A 23,052-nucleotide genomic window follows, 5' to 3' on the forward strand; every position below is an offset into this window, starting at 1 on the left:
CATATACTCAAGATTAGTAATAATTTTTTTTCTCTTTTGGTGTGAGCTCCAACTTTTATTGACAGGCAAAAGAGCAATACGCAAGATAAGTATTGCATACCCTTTGAACACTTCGCAGTATAGATGTCAGCAATTAATTATTACTCATAGCTATCTATATGTTATTAAAGCACTTGTGCAGTTATAAGTCGAGAAAACGGCTAATTGATTGAAATCATAATTTCACCTAGCTTGATTTCAGCTCAAAGTTCAAGCAGTAATTATGATTCAACAAAATACACAATAACATTAATGATTAAAACATAAAAAGAGAAATTCATCTGAAAATTTGAGCTCAAGCCTATTATGAAACTTGAGTTCAGAGTTTAAACTTTTATCCAACTCAAGCCTATTCAAATTTTAGTTTGAGTACCAAACTTGAAATTTTAGTCTGTCAATTTTATCCATTTTTAATTTGATTCTTTTACTGCCCTACTTGCTACATATGCTTTCTATGTTGTTAGTCTTGCGCATATACGAAGATTCTTTTCTTTTTCTTTTTCTTTTTTAATAAGTTGTATCTGTGCCTGCATTTACAGACTCGTTTGCAGCATAAATTTATGGAATAATTTCCCAAACCTCCCATGTGATGTGCCATAATAGCACTTAGCACCCCTGTGGTTTTGGAAATCTCTCTTCTTACCCTTGTCAGTTTGATAAGACAAGAAGTCCCCATTATTAGAAGTGGTGAATTGACAAGACTACCTGCTGAAAGTAACTAATTCTTTTGCTAAAGTTGCAAAAAAAAAAAAAGAAGGAAATTGTAGAAAGCAAAAAAAATCAGGATACAAAAATACTAACAAAACTGCCATTTCTCTTGGCGTCATTTGTATTGTCTATTGTGTTATCTTATGAACCTAGATTTGGCATTGTTGTGAGTAGTTCTTGACAAGAAGTTGCATTAACATTCTGGGTGACTTCATGCACACATCTGAGGCAATGGCTTACACCTAGTTTTCAGATACCAACTGCCATCTGACTTCATTCGGCAAATGCTACGCGGTAATTTCTTTTTTAGGAACATTTTATTTAGTTGCTTGTATTCTCGAATGGAGCTGAGCCAAAGTTAATCTCTATTAAATCACAGTCCGGACTTGTACTAACAAGCTAAATTAATAATAAGATAATAATTTTTTGAGAGCTTTATATAGTCTTTCGGTTCCACTATATAATAAATTAATAATTCACTAAAATTACATATTATATTTTTCTAAAATATGAGTTTATTATTGTTTGTTTTTTCTTAAAACTTAAATCTAACTGAATCTCATTCAAAATTAGCCATGACTGATCACAAATGCATAAACATTATGTGAGTGAGTATAATCGAAAACATCCCACATGCACCGTGGACATCTATCTTTTTTATATTTATCGTTTAGTATTCCTAACATCTTGATAACAAAAAAAATGATATCAATTACTACGTAATTGAATGAAGATATTAATAGAATTAAATTATACTTACAAATCAACTACATATGAATTAGTTTATATTCCTTAAATAGAATTTTAAGTACACTCTCAATAATTAATAAATTATTAATTTATCAATTAATTAATCTCTTTAAATTAATAAAATTTGCATGTCCCCAAAAATATTAATTTATAGAGGATTACTGTATAATTAAGGACAGAAAAGAATAGAGAGAAATCAATTTGGTTGGAGAGAAAAAGAGATTGAATATTTTTTCCCTTTGGGAAAAATGATTCCATCAAAAAATGTGGTTAGGCTAGATAACCTGTTGATGAATAAGCTAAGATATTAACCCCCTGATAGTGCTAACCAATTTGTTACAAGGTAAATTAAGAAAAACAAAAGTATAAATTTTGAAATGTTAAATTAAAGGTGGAATTTGAATTAGCTATAGATTCGTGTGATCGCCCCTATCCCATTTTTATTTGCCTCGACAATGCTTCAAGATTTTACTGATATAGGACTCAATATATACTAGCAAGTTAAACCTAACTGCTAGGCAAAGAGGTTTCGATGCTACATACCAGTGCCAAAATTTGCTTTTCATTTTCTGCAAAGAAGAGAAGGAATGCGCTCTCATAAGATAACGAAAATTGAGGGAACCAAAAACCTCCTTCCTACACAGACAGGCAAAGAACAAATAAAGCAAAATGCTCCCCTTCCATATGGAATCATCATGCAGTGCAAAATCATTGCCTTAGAACATATTCAAGCAACAAATGAGATCAAGATTTCTTTCCTTTATCCCTCCGATTAGGCGATTACCTTCAAAAGCTAGGGAATCAAATTGCACCAGTCATTTTGTTACTCGCCAGCAACCGTCCAATGGGCTTGCTTGCTTAACCCTAGGCTGCTTCCCTAGTTAGCTGTACCCTTGATAGATGTTCAGTTAATACTAGTTAATACTAGTACTACTTTCTTGTTGAAACTGCACCCTCCGGCAAACAGCTTTTAGGTTCCCCAGTACTACTTACTATTACCAGGATGACTGCCTCCTAAGTACCCAAGCTGTAAGTAATAATTCCAAGGTTGAAGTTGCAGATGATTGAGAAAGAGAGGCTGCTTTTACTCCAAACCCCCACCCAAAAGGGAGTGAGAGGCGAAATGACTGCATGATTCAATCAATCGCATTCAATAACCTCCGGCGGCCGCTGACATCGAAGACTGCAACTGCAGCAGGTGGTGATAGCAGTCCGCCGCCGTCGGTCGCTGCTCCGGGTTGTGGTCCAGACACCTGTTCTGCAACTCCCGCAGCAATTTAGGGACAGCCACCAATCCGCAAGTCTTAACCAGCTGACCCACCCCCCACACATCCACCTTCACCCCGTGCAAACCCCTACCCATCTCCGGCGCGTGCCTCCCACTCGCCGCTCCTCCGTGCGGGTATATCTGGGGTGCACTCACCGCCTCATCAAACCCGGTTATGAACCATTCGTTTTCCCTATCGCTTCTCTTCGTCACTTTCTCCCAACCCAGATCTCTATGCATGAAGGAGAGGTCGTGGAGGGCAACTAGCGCTTTTGTTACCTGCTTGAGAGCCTCTATTAACTGATCACAACTGGTTGGCTTCAACTTGCATCCTCTAGGCTTGAACACAATTCCTAAATCTTTCTCGGACGATCGTATGATGAATTCGACGTGCGGGATCCGATGGTCCAGGAAATCGTAGATCTCTTTGACTGCAGCCCACCTTCGTTTGCTTGAAAACAACCTAGTCACTGAGTTAGGCGTCATTTCCAAGATACTACCGCTGCCCAAATCAATTCTCTCGAAGTCACTGTACGGAAGTAGCCTGTAAGAGACGTCGCCACCATTTATGCTCATGCTACTTTGGGAGCATCGATCAGCTAACAAAGGCAACAACCCAGCAATCCTCCAACAGGGAACTAGGGCTTTTAGTCTCTCCATCGGGGTTGAGAGATCGACTGTGTAAAGATCCGTCCGGACAATCCGGTCTTGGGATCGGCTCATTGCGCAGAATGTGACAATGTAGCCCACCGCATAGTAGCCCAGTACGTACGGAAGGTCAGCGTAAGTCCAGAGCAACTTCTCCACAATTGAGGAAGAAGGGTCTATTTGCCCTTCCCTCAATTGATCCGTCTCCTCCCCCCTCCACAAGCAGAAGTTCCTTACGAATGCTGTCACATTAGGCCACTCATCCTGCATCGTTTCCGCCAGAGGCGAGCTGGATTTTCGGACAAACACCATTTCAACCGCACAGAATTTGGACACGATCCTGTTGACGCAATCATCCCAAAGGCCAATAAAAGAATCTCTAGCGGAGGCGGATGCACCACTTAGACTAGGGTTTTGTCTCATAATTGGGCTCAAGATGTCGTAAGCAATGGCTCTGCAATCCAAAAGTTCACTAGAGATAGAAAAGAAGAGATCTTTCCCTTGAGGGAGGTCCTTGTACACATCTTTCCGGAGCGGGAAGCGAAATTCTTCAGGCGGCGGCTCTTGTAGGTGCCAGGAGAGCTCAAACAAGCTAGGTAGGGTTGGAGGTGGAACCCGCAAGCATCCCAGGTAATAATCACTAGGGTCTTGAAATTCCCATGCAGGGATAGCTGCATCACAAGACAATTAGTTCTCAAAGCATGCCCACCATATCTCGGTACTCATCCGATCCTCTAATACCTGTAACTCGTAAACTACTTTGCAATTTGCAAGCATCATCAGCTATAAGAAGATGAAAATGTGTAGGAGCGACTTACGTCTACTAATGTTGGAGGGTTCAGCAGAGTGAACAGGAACTCTTTCACTGGGACCTGGCAGATATCAGTGCAGAGAGGATAGTGTTTTAAACTGGTCCTAAGGTCGCGAAATACGCAAATTATACCACGTTCTTTTGAAGAAGCATAGCAGGAATTTCGAGCAGTATAAAAATTGGTAGTTCCTGTAGTACTCAATATACTCCATACCTGAAGGAATAGGAACGGGAACAAAGAAAGATTTTCTTCTGCCAAAGACTTTGACGTGTTGTCCAGGGAGGAATCTATCAACGGAAAAGCCTTTTAGAGGTCCATCTTCAAAGGCTTCCATCGTGCAAGCAACCATCGAATCATCCAAGAAAGCAATTTCGTCAGCATTTAAAAAGCTTGATCCTTGGATTTTCACTCTTCCACTGTGGTGTTCACCTTCTTCAGCCCACAAGCTCACGGATTCTTCCCATATCATTCTTATCTTACCTATTCGGCGAAATTCCTTTGAATAAGTAGAAGTAGATGGACCACCACCAAGCACATCTAAAGAAGTCTCAAACCCTAATGTTGTTCCTCCTCTCCCTCCAAGTGGGAAAGCTTCAGCTCCACTACTGGTCGCAACCAACTGCTTCGACCTTGCTGTAAAAAGTGTTTTTATGGAAGCAATTACCAAAAAATGTTGATGTTATCAAAATCTTAGTCGTAATCTGCATATTTGGTAAAATGGATGTACCTGCAGGGAGTGAAAGATCTTCTTCGCGGTACGGAGGAGGCGTTGCCAATGATGACTTTGTTGTGGTTGCGAGGACTGACCGGCCGTCGTCACCCCCAATGCCGCCAGAGACGATACCTGGGGAGACTCCTCTACTGTGAGTTCTCATTCTTGAGCTCATGAATTGAGAGAGCTCTTCAAAAACCTCCTCATCGAATGAAGCAGGCAACCTGTGAAGCTTCCTCTCATACGGCGAGAGCCTAAAATAACTCTTCCCAACCTGGTCCCTTTCACCACCTCTCTCCCACTCGTAAACCTTTCTGAATTCTCCCAACATATTGTCCCACTTAGTCCCAGCAGTCTTGGCATCCCTACTTACCCCGTGTCTATTCAAGAATTCAGCAACTTCCCTATCCTTATCTGCTCTTGTTTTCCCCCTCGCCGGTGCAGTGGCTGCGACGTCAGCAGCTGCTCCGCCCTCCCCACTTTCTGAGCCGCCTCCGCCTTGGTACTGAACCCTCCAAGCCCTAGCCAACCACAGCATCTCATTTGGTTTCCAAACAGGGCTGACATATTTGCCTTTTCTAAATTGTTGGTGCTGGAATAGGGATCCCTCTGGGTTGGCAGCTTCGTGGCCTGAAGCAGCAGAGTGGGATGGCCTCGGAGAATGAGAAGGTGAAGATGCAGTGTCGGAAGAGGAAGCAGCCACGGCCACAGTTTGCGGGTTGGTTGCAACTTGCGTAGGTGTTGGAGAAGGGCTTGATTCGGTGGCGACTAATATATTTGTTTGTGTTTGCCTTTTTTGCGGTGGTTGTTGAGAGGATGCAGAAGGTGAGAGCTTCCATTGACCAGCTGTATATCTAGGTCTCTTTGGATTCACAGCTTCAAAGTGTAACTGTTGTTGCTGCTGCTGTTCAAAAGATCCTGCCGTTGCCACGCTGGGGATGTATGAAGGAGCAGAAACGAACGGAGCACCAGTAAGACCAATCCCATGCTGTTGCTGCTGCTGATGTTGTTGTTGTTGTTGGGAGATATTTTCGGTTGGTTCTTGATCGGGGTCCTCAGCAGGAGTTGATAAATGCTGCTTGGAATCTCCTTTGCTGTCACTCATCTTGGATGGGCCCAAACACAGCAAGAAAAGGAAAAAAATCTCTCAAACAAGACGAGGAACAAGCACAATTACTGCTCAACTAACTTCGTTCGCTTCAAACTTGTAATCCCAAATATCACATGTATGTATTTAAATCAGCAGTTTTAGTTGAGCTGTGGAGGGGAGGGAGAGGGGGGGTCATGCCTAGCTAGTTGTTGGACTTTATGAACTTAGGGTGCCCTAAAGGGAAAGGAAAGATTAGGACGGGAAGAAAAAAAAATGTTGAATGGAAGGAGGGTAGAGATGTTTGTTTGTAATTTTTATTAAGCTTTAAACCTGAGGAAAGCGAAAACGCCAAGATAAACGCACAAAACCCCGCAGAAGGGGGAAAAAAAGTCGAGATTGTGGAACCTGCTGTGATTAGGACGTCTCAGTTGAGGAGCTTAACACTCTACTTTTTGTGCTGCTGTGATTAAACGGGGCTTGTATTTAGAGAAAGACGGAGAGAGACAGAGACAGAAAGAGAGGGAGTACGGCGGGAGCATGATTAGAGAGTAACGTAATGATTGTAGTCAAGAACTACTGAGAAACGCGGCTTCGCTGGCTCCAAAAATTACCCAAGTCTTTGAGGAGACGTGTATATAATAATGTTCAATTAGTGCAATGTTTTGTGTTAATAAAACTGGAGGCAGACAACAACAGCCTCCGACTTCTCGCAGGTTAATTAGCAATAAGGACATCTCTTGTGAGAGTGTGTGGTGTGATTGTTTGCTACTTTAGTGGCAGAAGACGGATGTGGACGCTTCGAATGTATAGCTGCTAGCCCCTGCTGCTGGCTCCTCCTTTTGCAGCTGCTGCGTGACTATCCCCTCTGGCCCTGCTCTCTCTCTCTCTCTCAGTTTCATTTCATGCGACAGGCAGCGGGCAATTCAGGGTGGCGCAAAGGAGAAAGCCTAGCTATAAACTGATGGGCAGTACTTTGTACATTATACCAGCAAACTTGAGACATGATAGTGGGTGCTGCTCCGTGGCGTCGACCCAGCAAACTTTTCTTCATTTTCATTTTTCGAGTGCGAACTCAATGCCCTTTTCATCTTCGTGCCACTATCTGTAAATGGATGATCTTGCAGAACTCCACTGTTTAGTGATAATTTCCTGCCTGTGTCACTCCTCCTAAGTCCTACCCCCCCCCCCCCCCCGGCCCATAAAAAAAAAATCCTTCCGTACGGCCAGCCACTCAGCAATTATTCTTTGGGAGATTTAATTACGATTTTCTCAAATTTTAGTAATACTACCAACTACTAGTAATGACTCGCAGCCAGTACCAACTAGTTATAAATCATATACGAATATTTTACCATTGTGGCATTGTGCATGCATGACTCAAATAAAAGAAGGGTCTATTCCATTGCGTATGAAAAGTTTGCCTTCTATATATGGTCGTTCGTATTACAGAAACTTGAATGCCCTCCTAGCTAGGTTTTTTTTCCCACTTGGCTGGGGGATCGAATTACCTCCTATTTTGACTTATAAATTCATCCCGCCATCTTCACGGTAGTATTAAGAAAGATACACAAACCTCATCATTTTTCTTTTCTCTTTTATTTTAACTTTTTTTTTTTAACTCTTCCATCTCTCTCTACATCCTTTTCATCCCCAATTATTTTGTACTGAATTCGAACTCTGAATATAAAAAATAGTCTCTCCTTAACGTTTGAAAGGTGATTTATATTAGCATCAATAAAGAGTCTCCAACAAATCATTACACGGTCTTAAAATACAATAATTTGACATTGAATTGCTCAAAGCATTTTTAAGGAGAGTACTAGTATGTGTCTTCTACTATTACAGAAACATTCTCAATTTAACATGCCCCTAATCTTGCGACAAATATGAGAAACATCTGAATAGCGATTTGTTGATAATACACTGTTTTGGACTGTATAAACTTTATCATGTTTAGATATAACCTTAATTTGAAGACCAAAAAGGAAAAAGTAAAATAGCTCCAGTAATGGAAAATAGATATAGTAAAATTCTAGCTGGGATAGACCTCCTTATTATGGCAATTAAAGGAGATCGATATCTCTCAATTAAGAGATTACATGGGTTAGACCTGAGCATCCCAGTTTTGGGAGCTGCTTTAGGCCCGCAAAGGGTTATAACAGCTTTAGGTTGCATTTTGGGAGATTTTCAATAGGAATGTCAATGAGTTTAAATAAGCCGAATATCCTAGTGTTTAAATTTGTTTGATTATTTTGATGAGTTTAAAATTTTATTCAAACTTAAATTATTTACTTCTGAAGTCGAGTTTGAACGAACTTTTATCGAATCAAATTTGAGTTGAGATCGAGTAGTTTGAACTTTTTACACGTAAATCTCACATATATACTAATCGAGCTGAGCTCAAGCCAAACTTGAATATTTATCAAATATAAATTATTGTTCGAACTTGGGACTAGTTTGGATGGTGAGTGTTTTAGGTGTTTCTATAAAATTTTCCTGTAATTTACTGTAGAAGTTGTAGAAAATTTTTATGAAGTCAAGAGTTTTTGTGAAGTAATTGATTTTTTTCCCTTTTATTTTTCTTTTCTCTCTTTTCCTTCCTTCTAACTACTGCCACTGCTCCAGCCACCTCTATCTTTGGTGTCAACCAACACCTCCGTGGCCACCTTTTTTTTTTGTATATTTTTGGGTATTTGAGGTATGTATTTTAAAAATTTTGAAAAGTTTTTTTGAGGTTGCTATAATTAAAGTTATTAAAAATTTTGTAGAAGAAACTCACAAAAAAACCCATGTGCTAAATAGGCCCTTGATTTGATTAGTTGGCAGCCTAAATTCAAACAAACTCTTATCGAATTGAACTTGAGTCAGTATTGAATAGTTCCATTCATCTTTCTATCCTATATTTGGAGAAGAAAACACTTCTTATTGGATTTAAAATTCTTTAAAAAATATTTAGAATAATATTATAGCACTTATATGATATAATGTATGCAACATAAAAAATTGGTTTGAAAGATTAAAAAACAATAATACGAAGTTGGATTTAATATGCAACAAAAAATTTTTTTGGCAAATAATGCCCTTCCCAAACCCATCTGAAACATGATGTAGATGAAGCAAAAAGTATTAAGCGGGAAAAAAAGTGAAAGAAAGAGCTAGTATAGTAATTGAATAATCAATATCAATCATTAGTCCCCCCAAAAAAAGCCCCTGTATCAGTTTATCTTCACGTTGAATCCTCCAAACTAGTGGTGAATCACTTAGGGCCTGTTTGGAAGCCCTGTTTTTTACCAAGTTTTTATTATACTAGTTTTTTAACAACTTGTGCTACAGGAACCCCCAAAAACTTATCAAAGTTTTTAACCTACACACTTAAAATATCCAAAACACCCCAAAAAAAATTCCCTTCTCCTTTTCTTCTTCTTCCTCCCCCACCACCACCTCCATTGCCGGCTCCGTCGCCGGTTCTCGCGCCAATTTCCGGTGCCGGTTCTCACGCCAATTTCCGGTGCCGGTGCCGGTCCTTTTTTTTTCCCCTTTTTTTTCCTCTCCCCCTCTTCCTCCCCTGCCATCATCCTCTCTTGTCTTTTTTTTTTTCTCTCTACGTCTGGCGCCATTCCTCTCCCAGCTCTCTGTGGAAAAAAAAAAAGAAAGAAAAGAAAGATGGTGAGAAGCGGGAAGGGGACAGGGGAGGCGAGGGTGGCGGGGTAGAGGGGGGTGGCAGGGGGAGGGGAAAGGCGGGGCAGAGGGGCAATGCTGCTGGGGGTGGCGGAGGGGAGGGGGAAGGCGGGGGGAGGGGGAAGGGGCAGAGGGGGGTGGCGGGGGGAGGGGAAGGGGTAGAGAGGGACGGCGGGGGGAGGGGGGTGGTGGGGCAAAGGGGGAAGGGGCAGAGGGTGGCGGAGGGGAGGGGGGTGGCGGGGGGAGGGGAAGGGGTAGAGAGGGACGGCGGGGGGAGGGGGGTGGTGGGGCAAAGGGGGAAGGGGCAGAGGGTGGCGGAGGGGAGGGGGAAGGCGGGGGGAGGGGGAAGGGGCAGAGGGTGGCGGAGGGGAAGGCGGGGGGAGGGGGAAGGCGGGGGGAGGGGGAAGGGGCAGAGGGTGGCGGAGGGGAAGGCGGGGGGAGGGGGAAGACGGGGCAAAGGGGGAAGGGGCAGAGGGTGGCGGAGGGGAGGGGGAAGGGGCCGAGTGGAGGAAGGGGCAGAGGGGGGTGGCGGGAGGAGGGGGAAGGCGGGGCAGAGGGGAGGAGAAGGGGAAAGGGAGGAGAGGGGTGGCGGTTGCTAGCAGGCTGCTGGGGGTGGCGGAGGTAACGGAGAAGAAGAAGAAGAAGAAAAAGAGAGGAAAGAAAAGAAAAAGGAAAGAAAGAAAAAGAAAAAGAAAGGGAAAGAGAAAAAAAAAACAAGAAAAAAAAGAAAAGGAAAAAAAAAGAAAAAAAAGTTTTTCATCTTACAAAAACTTCTACAAAAATTTTCACCTTACAAAAACTTCTACAAAATTTGTTCAAAAACTTCTACAGTGCACTACAGTAAAGTTTTAGACAAACTCCCAAAAAACTCAGGTTCCAAACAGGCCCTTAATCTTACCAGAAATAAAAAAAAAAAACATTTAAACAAATCCAAAAACCCACCCATAAGTCCGTAACCATTGCGGTCGGAATTTTCTGAGCAGTAGATAGGTGAAAGCAAATCATCTGATGGGCATCAATTATTTTCGCATATCCTATTGCCTATATACGGTGATCTTCTTCAATCTGATAGTCATAGGCAAATAGGCACCCTACCTCTCCAACAGCCCGTGAGCTGCTTTGTGAGGCTGCAAAATGCAATGATAGTGTAGTAGTTGGGGGGCTCCCTCTCTTTTTATTTAATTTTTTCTTTTTTGTAAAACAAATTGGAGAAACCAATTTTAGAGAAACCAAGTTCTTTTCTTTTTTTTGTATTAAAATAAGAAAAATATCTCTCATATTTTGCCAAATAAAATTTTTTATTCTTCAATTTTAAAATGATAATTTTACATCTTTTATAAAATCAAATTTTTAAAATTTAATCCCAATCTAATTTTTTACCACATTTTATCTTGAATCCATCACGTAATTCATACATGATCATTTTTTTAAGAAGTAAAAATGTTAGATCCTATAGTTAAACAAATGACCCAATTCATATTCATTTTTCTTTTTAAAAAAGTAATATCTGACGCAAATTATATATTTTTTTTCTAAAAATGTGAAATCTGATCCACTCCATATTTATTTTTGCTTGTACATAAAAAATGATTGCATGTGAGTTACATGGTGATTTCAATCTAAAAAGTGATTGAAAACTTTTGTTAATTTTCAAGCTAAATTTGTTAATTTGAATTTGTGAGGGATATAAAATTAATATTTTAAAATAAAGAATGAACAATTTTATTTAATAAAACGTGAAAGATATTTTGAACTGTCTTCCCTTAAAATAGATGTTTTTGGAGATATTTTTAGTATAACAATATTATATGTGAAAAGTTTTTAATGTACTTTTTTTTATGTGTTTTTCATGATGTATTTGAGATATTTTTAGAATTTAAAAATCTTTTTGGAGTATTTTTTAAAAACTAAAACACTACCCACCACCATCATTCATCATCATTATCCTTCACTGCCGATCACCACCACCGCCACCTCTTTTTTCCCTTCTCTCTCTCCCCGCAACCCTCTTCCTTCCCATCCTACTTTGTCTAGTCACAACCTGCAACCAAATGGGGAGTAAAGGAGGGGAAGGAAAGTGGGAGGAGCAAGAAGGAGACGAAAGTAAAGGAAGAGGGAGGAGGAAAAGAAGGAGAGAGGATGGAGGAGAGGGGAGGGGGCGGTGGTGATGATGGCGATGGATGTGGAGGTGGAGGAGGAGGGAGGAGGAAAGAGGTGGTAAGTGGTAGTGGTGGGTGGATGAAGAAAATGTGACAGTATTTGATAAAAATTTTTAATTTTTATAAATTGTATTTGTGATTGTGTATATTTTTGGAGTTGATACTACTATAAATTAAAAAAAAAAAAAAAAAAACTCGCCAGGCCATACAGTGTCCCGTCAGAATGTATATTCTTCTTACTCCTCAGGCCTCCTTTGAGGAAGGATTTAGGAGCAGTGGATTGACGGATGGGTCCCCCGAAATCACAGACCGTTAACAACACAACAAAGCGAACCGGCCGGGTGGGCTGGCTAAGCGTAAAAATGGTGTCTGCTGATCGGGTGTTGGGGTTGGCTGGCTCTATGGTATCTATTTGAGAGGCCTACGTTTCATAGGGCGGCGATCAACTTCTCTTTTTACAACGTTTATGTACGCTTCCCATTTCCCAGCAGTGATCAGCTGCGCTGTTTGTGTCCCTGGTTTCCACCAGTACCATGTCCTCTTTTCTTGGCTAATCTCGTCCGCTGTTCCCAATAATGCAAGCGAGCTTTCTTTTTGTTGTGTTTTGTTGGGTTGTGTTTGTTTACAGACGGGGAAAGATAAATACATTGAGACAGCTACTACTTGTAACTAGGCCTACACGATACCATGCTTCCCAGCTGCCTGCATTAGCCTTATGCCAACTGCTTTCACCAACTTTATTGAGCCCTTTTTCTTTTTTGACAGAGATCCTTTCCCAACTTTTCGTGTGTTTCACTGTGCTGTGAGTATGATCCAACGACTGAACCGGGAGATCGAGTCAAGTTTTGTTTGACTTCTCTTGTGACCTCCGGATCCTGAATCCTATGACCTATGTTGTAGTTGGTGTTGTTGCCAAAGCCCCAGATTTCATTTACACAATTAATAATTTTGAATAAGATGCCAAACTTAATTGGCTTTTTCAGTATCAAACGGAATTTAGACTTGAAACGGGTTGAGTTGTATATCTTTTGTAACCATGACCAACGATTTGATCTTTAAGATCAGGAGGCTCCTTCAACTTCTGTTGTCCTATAATTCTAGAGTCTGCGTTGTATCTAAAGATTGGAATGGTTAACATAGACATGTTATTTTCACGATTTGCATCGATAAAAATAACCAATTATTTGATAGAGATAGATTCTACTAGTAGCAAACCAAGTGCATGTGTATAAAAAGTAAACAAAAAATATTAGTATTACTATTTGAAGATCAAATTGTTTGTTAGTGCTTCTTCATGTGCGGACTATATTCTAAGAAGAATATATACATATATATATATTCTGAAATAATTTGTGACATGCGGACTCTAAGAGGAAAAAAAAATGGCCCTGAAAAATTTCGAATGACACAATGCGCATGCAAACTTTTAGACCTTGTTTGGATTGCTGGTTTCCGTCGAAAAATTAGGTCGTTTTCCGTGATCACATTTTTCTATTACATTTTTCCCTCATATATATCAAATCGCTACTGTAATTTTTCCATAAAAAATCACGGAAAATGCAATCCAAACACATTACTCTGCCAACAAATTATATATATTTAAAAAAAACCACTTATAATTGGTTTTCTGCTTTCCAATTATCCATGTAGTCATCCAACTACTTGCTGTAATACAGTCAAGTGGAAAACCATCAAACATCGGGATCCCACAGCATCTTGTCGATTATCTTTCTGTATACATACACAGTTTTTATTTGTTGGATTATAAGATAAAATAAATAGTAAGAAAGCGACTAACAAAAATAGGATCTTATTGTCATTTTCTTATTTTTGATGGAAATTCATTGAGTAAGCCAATATAGCACTTGGAAGTTGAACGTCAATATGGCTTTTGTATTCAAGCCAAGTCTAAGAAGAATTCAGTCAGACCGTCATACTAGTATTTTTTTGTTACAGTAGAAAGGATCAATCAATCAGAAGCAGGGCCGTAGGGAAATGGCCTTCCAGCTGCAGCACATATATATGTTATTAGTCAAGGGGCTGTACAGGAACCCTAAGTCCCACATCCTAGGCAAGTCCCGACTTTAGTCCACATTACCATGTTCCAATTACAGGAGTACTCGTGTGTGATGACTTGCACACCAAGTCATATCCTCCTGCCTTGTGGACATTGACTCGAACAAGTAGTACTAACTACTACCTACATGTTAGACCCCAAGAATCTTTGAATTTCAAAATAGAAAAAAAATAAATAAAGAATCTTTGAATATAATTAGGGATGGCAACGGGACGGGCACCTACCCAGTGAGAGGTCATTGGGACGGGGGTTGGGCCAGGGGAAATTTTTTCCCCCGGTTTAGAAAGTATACCCCCGCCCCAGCCCTGCCCTGCCATCCATTTGAAAAAATATATATATACATAATTATATATATAATGATATTATCAATTATATATGTCTATTAATAAAAATTATTAATTATTTATATTAAATTTATTAATACATTTATGTTAAATTCCTAACTACACTTAATACAATAACACTTTTTTTCTAAAAAAAAACACAATAATAATTTAGTGATTGTATTTGTATCAAAAGTGAAAACTTGATTATTTTAGTTATATTTGTTTTATCGTATTAGATTGTATTCAAATAACCTTTGTTTAATTATTTTTATGAGTTTCAATTATGAAGTTACAATGAATAATAATTTGGTGATGTGTTGATATTTTAGTACTTAATTATTTGCTCAAATTTAATTATAATAAAACTATATAATAAAATTTTTTTAATCCCACAGGTGCCCCGCGAGGGAAGCTAGGCGGGGTAGGGGCCGGGGGAAATTAAAATGCCCCCGCCCCATTGCCACCCCTAAATATAATGAATCCAATGGACACAAACAGAAATTAATGAACTTGCATCTCAAAAGATGCATGAAGGACAAGAGAATTTTTTTTTTTTTTTTTTTTGGTTTTTAATCGACTAATTTTCTCTTTAAAGCTCCTAAATAGCTGAAATTGCTTCAGCCAGTCTAGTCCGGATACTAGAATTCTCCGGTGAAGGCTTGGTCCCTTATCATACTGGTTGAAACTTGAATAAATTAGTCTGTCTTGACTCTTGAGCATTAGACGTAGTATTCAATCCTTCTCCTCGCCTTGCCGGCTTCAGAGTAAATATTCAACGATGCACTCCCCACATCCCTAGACAATGACTGGGAGTTTTGATTCAACGATTAGCTTTTGACTAGTCCTTTTGGTCTAATCTCACAAGGCCGGGCAAGCCACTAGTGTTGTTTCCTTGCTACTATGGTCGTTGGTCTATAAAATGTTACTCCTATTCAATAATAATTCAAGGAGTATTATTGTTTGATTGTTGTGAAACGGTCCAAAAATCTCCACATTCCCAATTGATACGGCACTCAGAAAGGACTGGTAATTCAGAGACATCCCAGTTCGCAATGAACCTGTTAAATTGGGAATGCGTACGGCAACAATTGAGAAAAAAAAAAAGTTACTGTAAATTGTTCAGAAAGCAATAATTGCTTCTGTAACTATTCATTGGTATATATCTTTTACTTAATTACCTGTTAAAAGTACTACCAAAGATGGACATAATGACTGGTTCTCTTTCGCATTTTCTTTTTTCGCTCTCATTTGCTTATCCTTTTCAATCTCTAACCAAAAAAAAAAGATGTCCTAAAATCTTGCCTCAGTTTTTACCAGTTTTCCACGTCCCAAGGAGCATCATGTTGATAATTTTTTTTTTCTGTATTAAGACAAAATTTAAATGTTAACATCAGGCGATTAGATAAATCAAGCCGGCCGTGGGATCTTTACTTTATAAAGTATTTTTTTTTGTATATAAATAAAATTTTTAAAAAAGTGCACGAACCGAACCGCGTTGCAAATCTGAGCGCCAATTGTTATGAGAATTTTTACACTAAAGGCAAAAAAATTTACAAGCCCAATTTTCCATGGAAGATATACAGTAGTAGTAAATTCGTAGAATATATATATACACACACACACCACGAGAGGGATTGATAATGCCAACAATATTGTCTTGACCCGATTAAGATTGGACAAAAGCAAGAGAGCGAGATTCATTCTGGTATATGTATATACTCTATACAAATCAACATCCAAACGGACAAAAGTAACAAAGGAGTGAGACGAGACTCCAAAAAATCAGACAAAAGTAAATTGGATGAGTGGTAATTAATGGATGTCGATTTATCTCCATCTTGAAATTTATCGTTGAATGACTCTGCATTAATTACCTGAAAACAACCACGACATTTTATCATATATAGATGGAATTAATAATCTGACGGAAATGAAATTACAGTCAGGGCACTAATCCTTTCTTGCTCCACCGGCTGCTCTACCGCCCGTCATTCTCCTCGTGGATTTGTCCATTGCGTACCCCTCATTATCAGTCTCTTCTTCTTCCTCACCATCAGTTTCGTCGTCAACGACCTTGTTAACTATTTTGATCTCCTTCTTCCGTATCCCAATGCCCCACTTTAGCCAATCCGCAACGTCCATCATGAGAGGTCTGTTCTCCGGATTTCCATCGGTGCATCTCATGGCAATCATCACCGCCGCTTTTAACTGGGAGCGATCAAGTTTTCCCTTCAACCTGGGATCACCAATTAGATCGAATGCACCCTTTTGCACCAAGGGTGTAACCCACTGCACTATGTCCCGCTTAACCCCGCCCGGCAGCTTCTCCAGTGGCTTTCTACCGCTTATGATTTCCAGAAGTAATATTCCGAAGCTATACACATCACAGCTCTCCGAAACCTTCCCCCACATGGCGTATTCTGGAGCCAAATATCCTAATGTTCCCTTCACTCTCGTAGTCAGGTGCGTCACCCCGTCCGGGATTAGCTTAGCAAAACCAAAATCAGCAACCTTCGGTACGAATTCCGAATCCAGAAGTACATTGCTGGCCTTTATGTCTCTGTGTATTATGTGCGGATTTGCTTCGTGGTGCAAATACCTTCCAAAGAAACAAAATAAAAAGGTGAAACTACAGAACATTTTAGCAATACAAGTAAGCTCTACAGAACATTTTAGCAATCTTTCTCCACAAAGTCAGTCGATCGATTTGGGTACCAAGTGTACAACAATAGACTCTACATGCATCTTTTTTTTTTTTTGGATGCATATGTACATATTTACTGTTGAAACTTCAAAGAGAAAATTGAAAGCTGGAAAGCGAAAATGTGCACAAGGAATAATAGCAAAAGGATATAGTAATTCAGATCAAGATGGGAAAAAACTAAAAAATCGGGAATAATCACTAAAAGAAATTAAAGATATTAGATCCACGTACGCTAGTCCCTCAGCCGATCCAGTTGCAATACTCATTCGTCGTGACCAATCAAGAAGGCAATCGGCAGCGAGTTGACCGTGTAGATGAGTGATCAAGCTATGGTTAGGCATGTAATCATATACGATCAACCTTTCATCGTCTCCAGCATAAAATCCCCTTAGGCCTAACAAATTCTTATGTCTCACTCTGCCAAGTATCTCTACTTCCACTGCAAACTCCATTTCCGCTTTTGCACTCAAGGTCTTTAGCCGTTTCACTGCTATCTGCGACCATCAATAAAATCCAATTCAGCCTTTAGAGCCCCTCAAAAGGGGAAAAAAAAAGAAAGAAAATATCAGGGTGTTGGGGCCGGGGAAGAAAAACAAGAATAGAAAGAAGAGTGAGATAAAACATGATTGCCTCGACGCCTTTACTTGTTCGACCCCGGTAAACGCTTCCGAACCCGCCTTCGCCAATCTTGTTATCATTATGAAAGTTGTTGGTTGCATTTACAATCTGCTTGAGGGTGTATACTTCCCATGGATAATCCCTTTTCTTGTTAGCGCTGAGATCAAGCCATAAAGGATAAACAAATTAAAGACGATACAAAGTGTTTTTATTGGAGCTCTTATGTACAGTATAGATGGTAAGCCGATCGAACATGGAATGAGATCTAACCTGGAGTTTGTTGATGGATCATTTTCAGATGAGAAGCAAAAGCATCTCAAGAGCATGCTCTTGCCCATTGCCAGTGCTGATGAAAAAGAGGGCGTTAGAGATATTGACGTATTAAGGCGAAAGGAAAAGCAGCAAGCAGCAAGGCCAAGGAGGAGGCGAAAACTTTCTCGGATATAACAATGCAAAGTGGAACTGTGGAAGGAGTATTGTGGTGAAGACAAAAGGCAGTCGTTCATGTCAAGCTTTCTGGAGATTAATATGTATATGAATTTTATCCTGTAGCTGGAGTTTTTCTATTGTCGTGCCTGATTCTTATAGTAGAGTATATTTTTCTTATTTTGACTTTTTCTTCATATCAAATGCGTTACAGGTAGTTTCCTGTTGAAGGTGGTGGGGAAAAATAAATTAAAAAAACACCACAGGACACCATTTACGGCAGCTTGTGGAGCTTAGGAGAAGTGTGTTAAATATGACTGGGTAGACGAAATTCATCAATCAGTAGTATTACATATAAGAATTGTTTGGGAAAGTATAACGAGTATTTACAATACAGTCTGCTCAGTCAGTGTTGTGTAGATGATTGATTAGTGTCAATTAAGCCAAAAATACCGAGTGTGTATCTGGATTATACCTGACAATTGGGTGGATTTTTGGCCGGTTAATATTGGGTTTTCACTTAAATGGATAATACCCAACTCATCCAACTTTAAATTGGGTTAATTTTGGGTGGAGTTATATTGGGTCATCCATGACCAAAATATGACCCAATATATTAATTAATAGATTTTAATACATAAATTCTCTCAAATACATTTTTACATTAAAAAAAAAATTTCACACACTAAAACACTTTCACAAATACAAACACACGCTCTCTTCTTAAGCTCTTTAGAAATATATTATTATTTTTACACACTAACATACTTTCACAAATACACACACATACTAACTGCTTAAATTGTTTGGACGAACTCATTACTTTTTATACAAGTAAGATTTTCTAAAGGGATAGTGGATATAGCTTTGGTCCAAACTCCAAACTCAGAGTCAGAAACAAAAATTTTGGTCCAAGTTGGATATAACATGAAAAAGTGATACACCAATATACGATTTTCCAAGTCTTGTTACTTGATTAAACATTAATTATACCAAATATATTTCTAGTCTCATAAAAGATCAAATCACGTCTTAATTAAACTGAAATTTTGATGAGAGAGATACGATTTTCAACCAATTAGTTCAAATATCACTACCCAATTCATTTGAAAATTTTTGGGAAAAATTAACGCAGCATTAAAACAGATCCAACGACACTTCAACCATCCACCAGTCACCAATAAAGCACATTCCAATGTCTTCCGTCCTACAAAATTTTTTTTCGCACTACAGTCATGGAATAAGAATACAATGTTGCATACAGACCATCCGCCAATGCACAAAATGCTAACAAGGCTACAATTCGAGTAGAAGATGTATATACTATGCATGCTTCTCGTTAACTCTGACGTATTCTTTTGAAATGGAACAGCAACTCTTCAAGTGCCGAGTTCAATTTATAACTCATGCACTCAAAAATAAAAATAATAAAATGCTTGTGGAATATGGGATAGTTGACCGATCGATCAGACAAACTAAAAGGTTCGGTTTCCCACAGGCTTCCATTTTTTTTTTTTTTTTTTAAACTACTGGGCCAGAGGTGAGATTTAAAAATTGGGAAAGGAGAAACGAGTATTTGAATTTATGACCCCTAAGTTTTGGGGCTTTACCACAGCTCTCTGTTTATGAAAGTACAAAAAAAAGAAAAAAGAAAATTTTCAATATATTTTCTTGATAATGGGTTCAATCAAAGTTGAAACAAATGAAGGATATTAATTCTTGAGAAACTTCGAAAGCTTTTTTCAAACTTCGAATTTTGTCACGGAAATATTACATGACTTGTGGCTGCGGGATTACATTTTAAGAAGTCCTGCAGAAAGAAGCACTCGAAAAGTATGCTAAAACTTTGACCCTCTAATTGAGTAATTTATATATATTCTGATGACAATTGGATAATTTTCTGAAAATGGACCCGAATTGCCTCTAGCATTTGTGGTCTAGCCGCACTCTAGTCATCATCGATTCACTAAAGAGATTTTCCTTGAACACATTTCTATTTTCTAAGAAAAATTTTAATATTTTTCGTAAATATATTTTTTATTTATATTTTTATTACATATACATCAAATTGATATAATACATTTTTTTTTTTCAAAATTCCAAAAAATAACAATGCAAATGATAGCAACTAAGGAGATTGAGTTACGTATTGTTGCGTTGGCTCTTAGTGGGCTCTTAAGTTGGGTCTCTACCCAAATTCTTGACGGGGTCAGTTTCGGGTACTTTTGATTCCTTTTTTTTAAAAAAAATATGTATATATTTACCGGGCTTGGGCCAATTGGTAAAAGATTGTACATACTCTTTCGAGTTCTACTCCGTTTCGGATGGACGGGATGTTGATTTCGTTATGGTATGGTCGGCTTTCGAGCTTTTATGCTTGTACACGTTTGGCCCTTCAACTATTATGCTGTCTTGTATTGCCCTCTAAATTTTGAAAATAAAAAATTTAAAACCCAGCAGTCAAAACTAATAAATTTAGATTAGATTTATGCTCAATGCACAATTATATTTGATCCAAGAGCTTTCTTTTTACGTAAAAAAAGAGAGAGTCACAATACGAGGTCTTAATTCAACACAAATTTGACCAAAATAAAACACATTCTAATGTCCTCATGATATGAATAGTTCATTGATACAAAGTATTAAAGATTTGGACGCCGTTTAGGCCTTGAAATAGTTGAAAAAAAAAGTCACTGTAGTGAAAAGTTGTGCCTTTGGAATTTTGAAAATTACATGCTAAATTCCTTGTCCATTTGAACTCTAATAGGTTTAACAAACATATTTGTATAAGATTCCAAAGATTTGGTATCATATTAGTAAATATAGCGTAAAAGTGTCAGATTTGACATCCAATCTAGCTATTTAATGAAATTCAGAGAGGATCAAATTCAACAGCTACTCTAAGTAGTAGTAAGTAGTAACAAACAATAGGCGGTCAGACATAATAGGAATGGGGACAAGGGGCACGGACGGTTGCACCTGCAACCGTTCCGGACGATTTTGCTCATTTTTAACTGCGCGTAACTTTCTTTGTACATCGCGTAACTTTTTTTGCACATCGCGTAACTTTAGAGCAAATTTTTGTGGATCCCACACATGGCGTGGAAATCGAGTTACAACTTGTGATCTCAACCGCACAAATTTTTGAGGCCAGATCATGGCCATTAACCGTTCAAGGACGGTCATACTGATGACCGTCCCTGCCCCATTTCCTAGGAATGGGGAGCTCCGTGTCAAAATAACCTCATTTTGAGGTTAAAAAAAAGAAGTTAAATTAGAATCCATTCGTAGAACATTAAAAATTATGCACCTTTGTCCTTCAATAACCTACAAGTAGTTTGCACATAGTAAGCCAATATATTACACCTTTACATCTTATTATACATGAATTCTGAGAATCCTTAGTTTTCATTTTAAAGCAAAGGAGGGATGTAATTTAAAAGACGGGTAAGAATAAAGGAATTTGAACCAATACGCTTTATATACATATATATATATATATGTGCGCGCGCACACACACAAGAACGCACAAGAAATGAAATGCGAATGTTTTACACCGTTATTTCCTTAGTTTGTTTCCCCACAAAATGCAGAAAAAAGAAAAAAAAAAAAAGAGGGAAAGGAAAGTCCTTTCCTGGCTTGAGGATGTCCAAAACTATGATCAAGCGTTATATCAGTTGTGCAGGATGCTACCACATGTTGCTATAAAGATCTGTCACACAAAGATGCTTGAAAACCAAGAAGAAGTAAAGTTTGCCAAATTAAGTACATCTCCCATCAGGAGCCTTACTTGGAGGAAACATGCATGGGCATACATCTCTATAATTAGAGCAAATGCAATTCCGAAGCAAGCGAGCCTAGCCAAACAGATGTAATTAAGACAGTTCCAAACAAGAAGAATTTGAAGAATATGGCATCCAACCAAATCCACCGGCCACCGAGATTATGAAAGATGCGAGAATGTTAGTATATTTTGTATATCAGCTACAAATTAAGGTGCTTAGACCGAAATTGTAGCAAAAGGAAAAGCCAATTTAAGTTGTTTGGCACCTGAGAAGCAAGAGCCCAGCGTAAAACCGGATTGCGCTATGACAAAGTGGTGATATTCTCACGCAATATTTAGAATAGCGACTAGAACCGTCCTTCTTCATCATGTCCAGAAAATTCTTGCTCTAGGCCATGAAATTAATGAGCATAAATCATAAAACTCAGAGTTTATTTCATAATAATATGTATACACTATCTAGATTAATTACATGATATATATATATATATATATATATGTGTGTGTGTAAAATATAGATTTCAAATTAATTATCAAGCATATATACAATTAGCATATAGAATATTAATCCTAAAACTTCACGTTTAACCACAAGAAAGATGTGTTGAGCAAAATACACGGCTCACCAACACAAGCTTAGCAAAACCAACATACATACCATGCATCTAGTATCTACACATGACCTTTCTGCATTCAACGTTTCTTTGTAAATTTTGTAGAAACTTGCTGAAGCACTATAAATTGCTTAATTATATGGGCAATCAACATGGTAAGTTATGAGTGAGATTTAGAAAAAGTGAACTTAGGCTGTATTAAATCATGAAGCTTATTTCAATTTTCAGAATCCTAACTCCTTTAAAATAAAGTGTCGTAAAGGATTTGTATTTGCCCACAACTCTTTGCCAATCAATAAACGACCTAAACTTATTCAAAATCCCTCTCTTCTGCAAATAAATGGTTCCATTTTGCTCGAACCTTCAAATACTTGGGGGTTCTCAAGCTAAATAATGCACGAGAATTGAAGTAGCTTAATGTAGCATGATGTTTTTGGTCCTCACTTATCAGGAACGGTTTAGTTATATACCAAAAGAACAAATGCATCTGTTCTAATATGATTCACCTCTTTGTATTGCGAAAAGATACTCTCTCAAGCGTCAAAGAAAGGCACAACCTGAACAACTTTATCTTATCATGCATGAAGCAGCACAACTTCCAGCATGCATACAGCTTATGCCAGTGTGGGAAAATGTCTAA

The 23,052-nt window shown here is 38.6% G+C and overlaps 2 protein-coding genes across 2 annotated transcripts; both read right to left on the bottom strand.

Moving 5' to 3' along the window:
- Nucleotides 1-2,543: 2,543 nt before the first annotated feature.
- On the bottom strand, nt 2,544-6,041 carry LOC113733422 (uncharacterized). Its single transcript, XM_027259791.2, has 4 exons — nt 4,952-6,041; nt 4,438-4,857; nt 4,231-4,284; nt 2,544-4,083 (listed from the first exon to the last, which is right to left on the bottom strand). The coding sequence occupies exons 1-4, from the start codon at nt 6,039-6,041 to the stop codon at nt 2,648-2,650; spliced, it is 3,000 nt and encodes a 999-aa protein (XP_027115592.1). The 3' UTR covers nt 2,544-2,647.
- Nucleotides 6,042-16,068: 10,027 nt separating this feature from the next.
- On the bottom strand, nt 16,069-18,115 carry LOC113728450 (PTI1-like tyrosine-protein kinase At3g15890). Its single transcript, XM_027252854.2, has 4 exons — nt 17,859-18,115; nt 17,601-17,745; nt 17,202-17,464; nt 16,069-16,865 (listed from the first exon to the last, which is right to left on the bottom strand). Exons 1-4 carry the CDS (start codon nt 18,092-18,094, stop codon nt 16,217-16,219), a joined length of 1,293 nt encoding a protein of 430 aa, XP_027108655.1. The 5' UTR covers nt 18,095-18,115; the 3' UTR covers nt 16,069-16,216.
- Between the last annotated feature and the right edge of the window lie 4,937 nt (nt 18,116-23,052).

Source organism: Coffea arabica, chromosome 2e (assembly GCF_036785885.1).
Source record: "Coffea arabica cultivar ET-39 chromosome 2e, Coffea Arabica ET-39 HiFi, whole genome shotgun sequence".
NCBI classification, from domain to species: domain Eukaryota; kingdom Viridiplantae; phylum Streptophyta; class Magnoliopsida; order Gentianales; family Rubiaceae; genus Coffea; species Coffea arabica.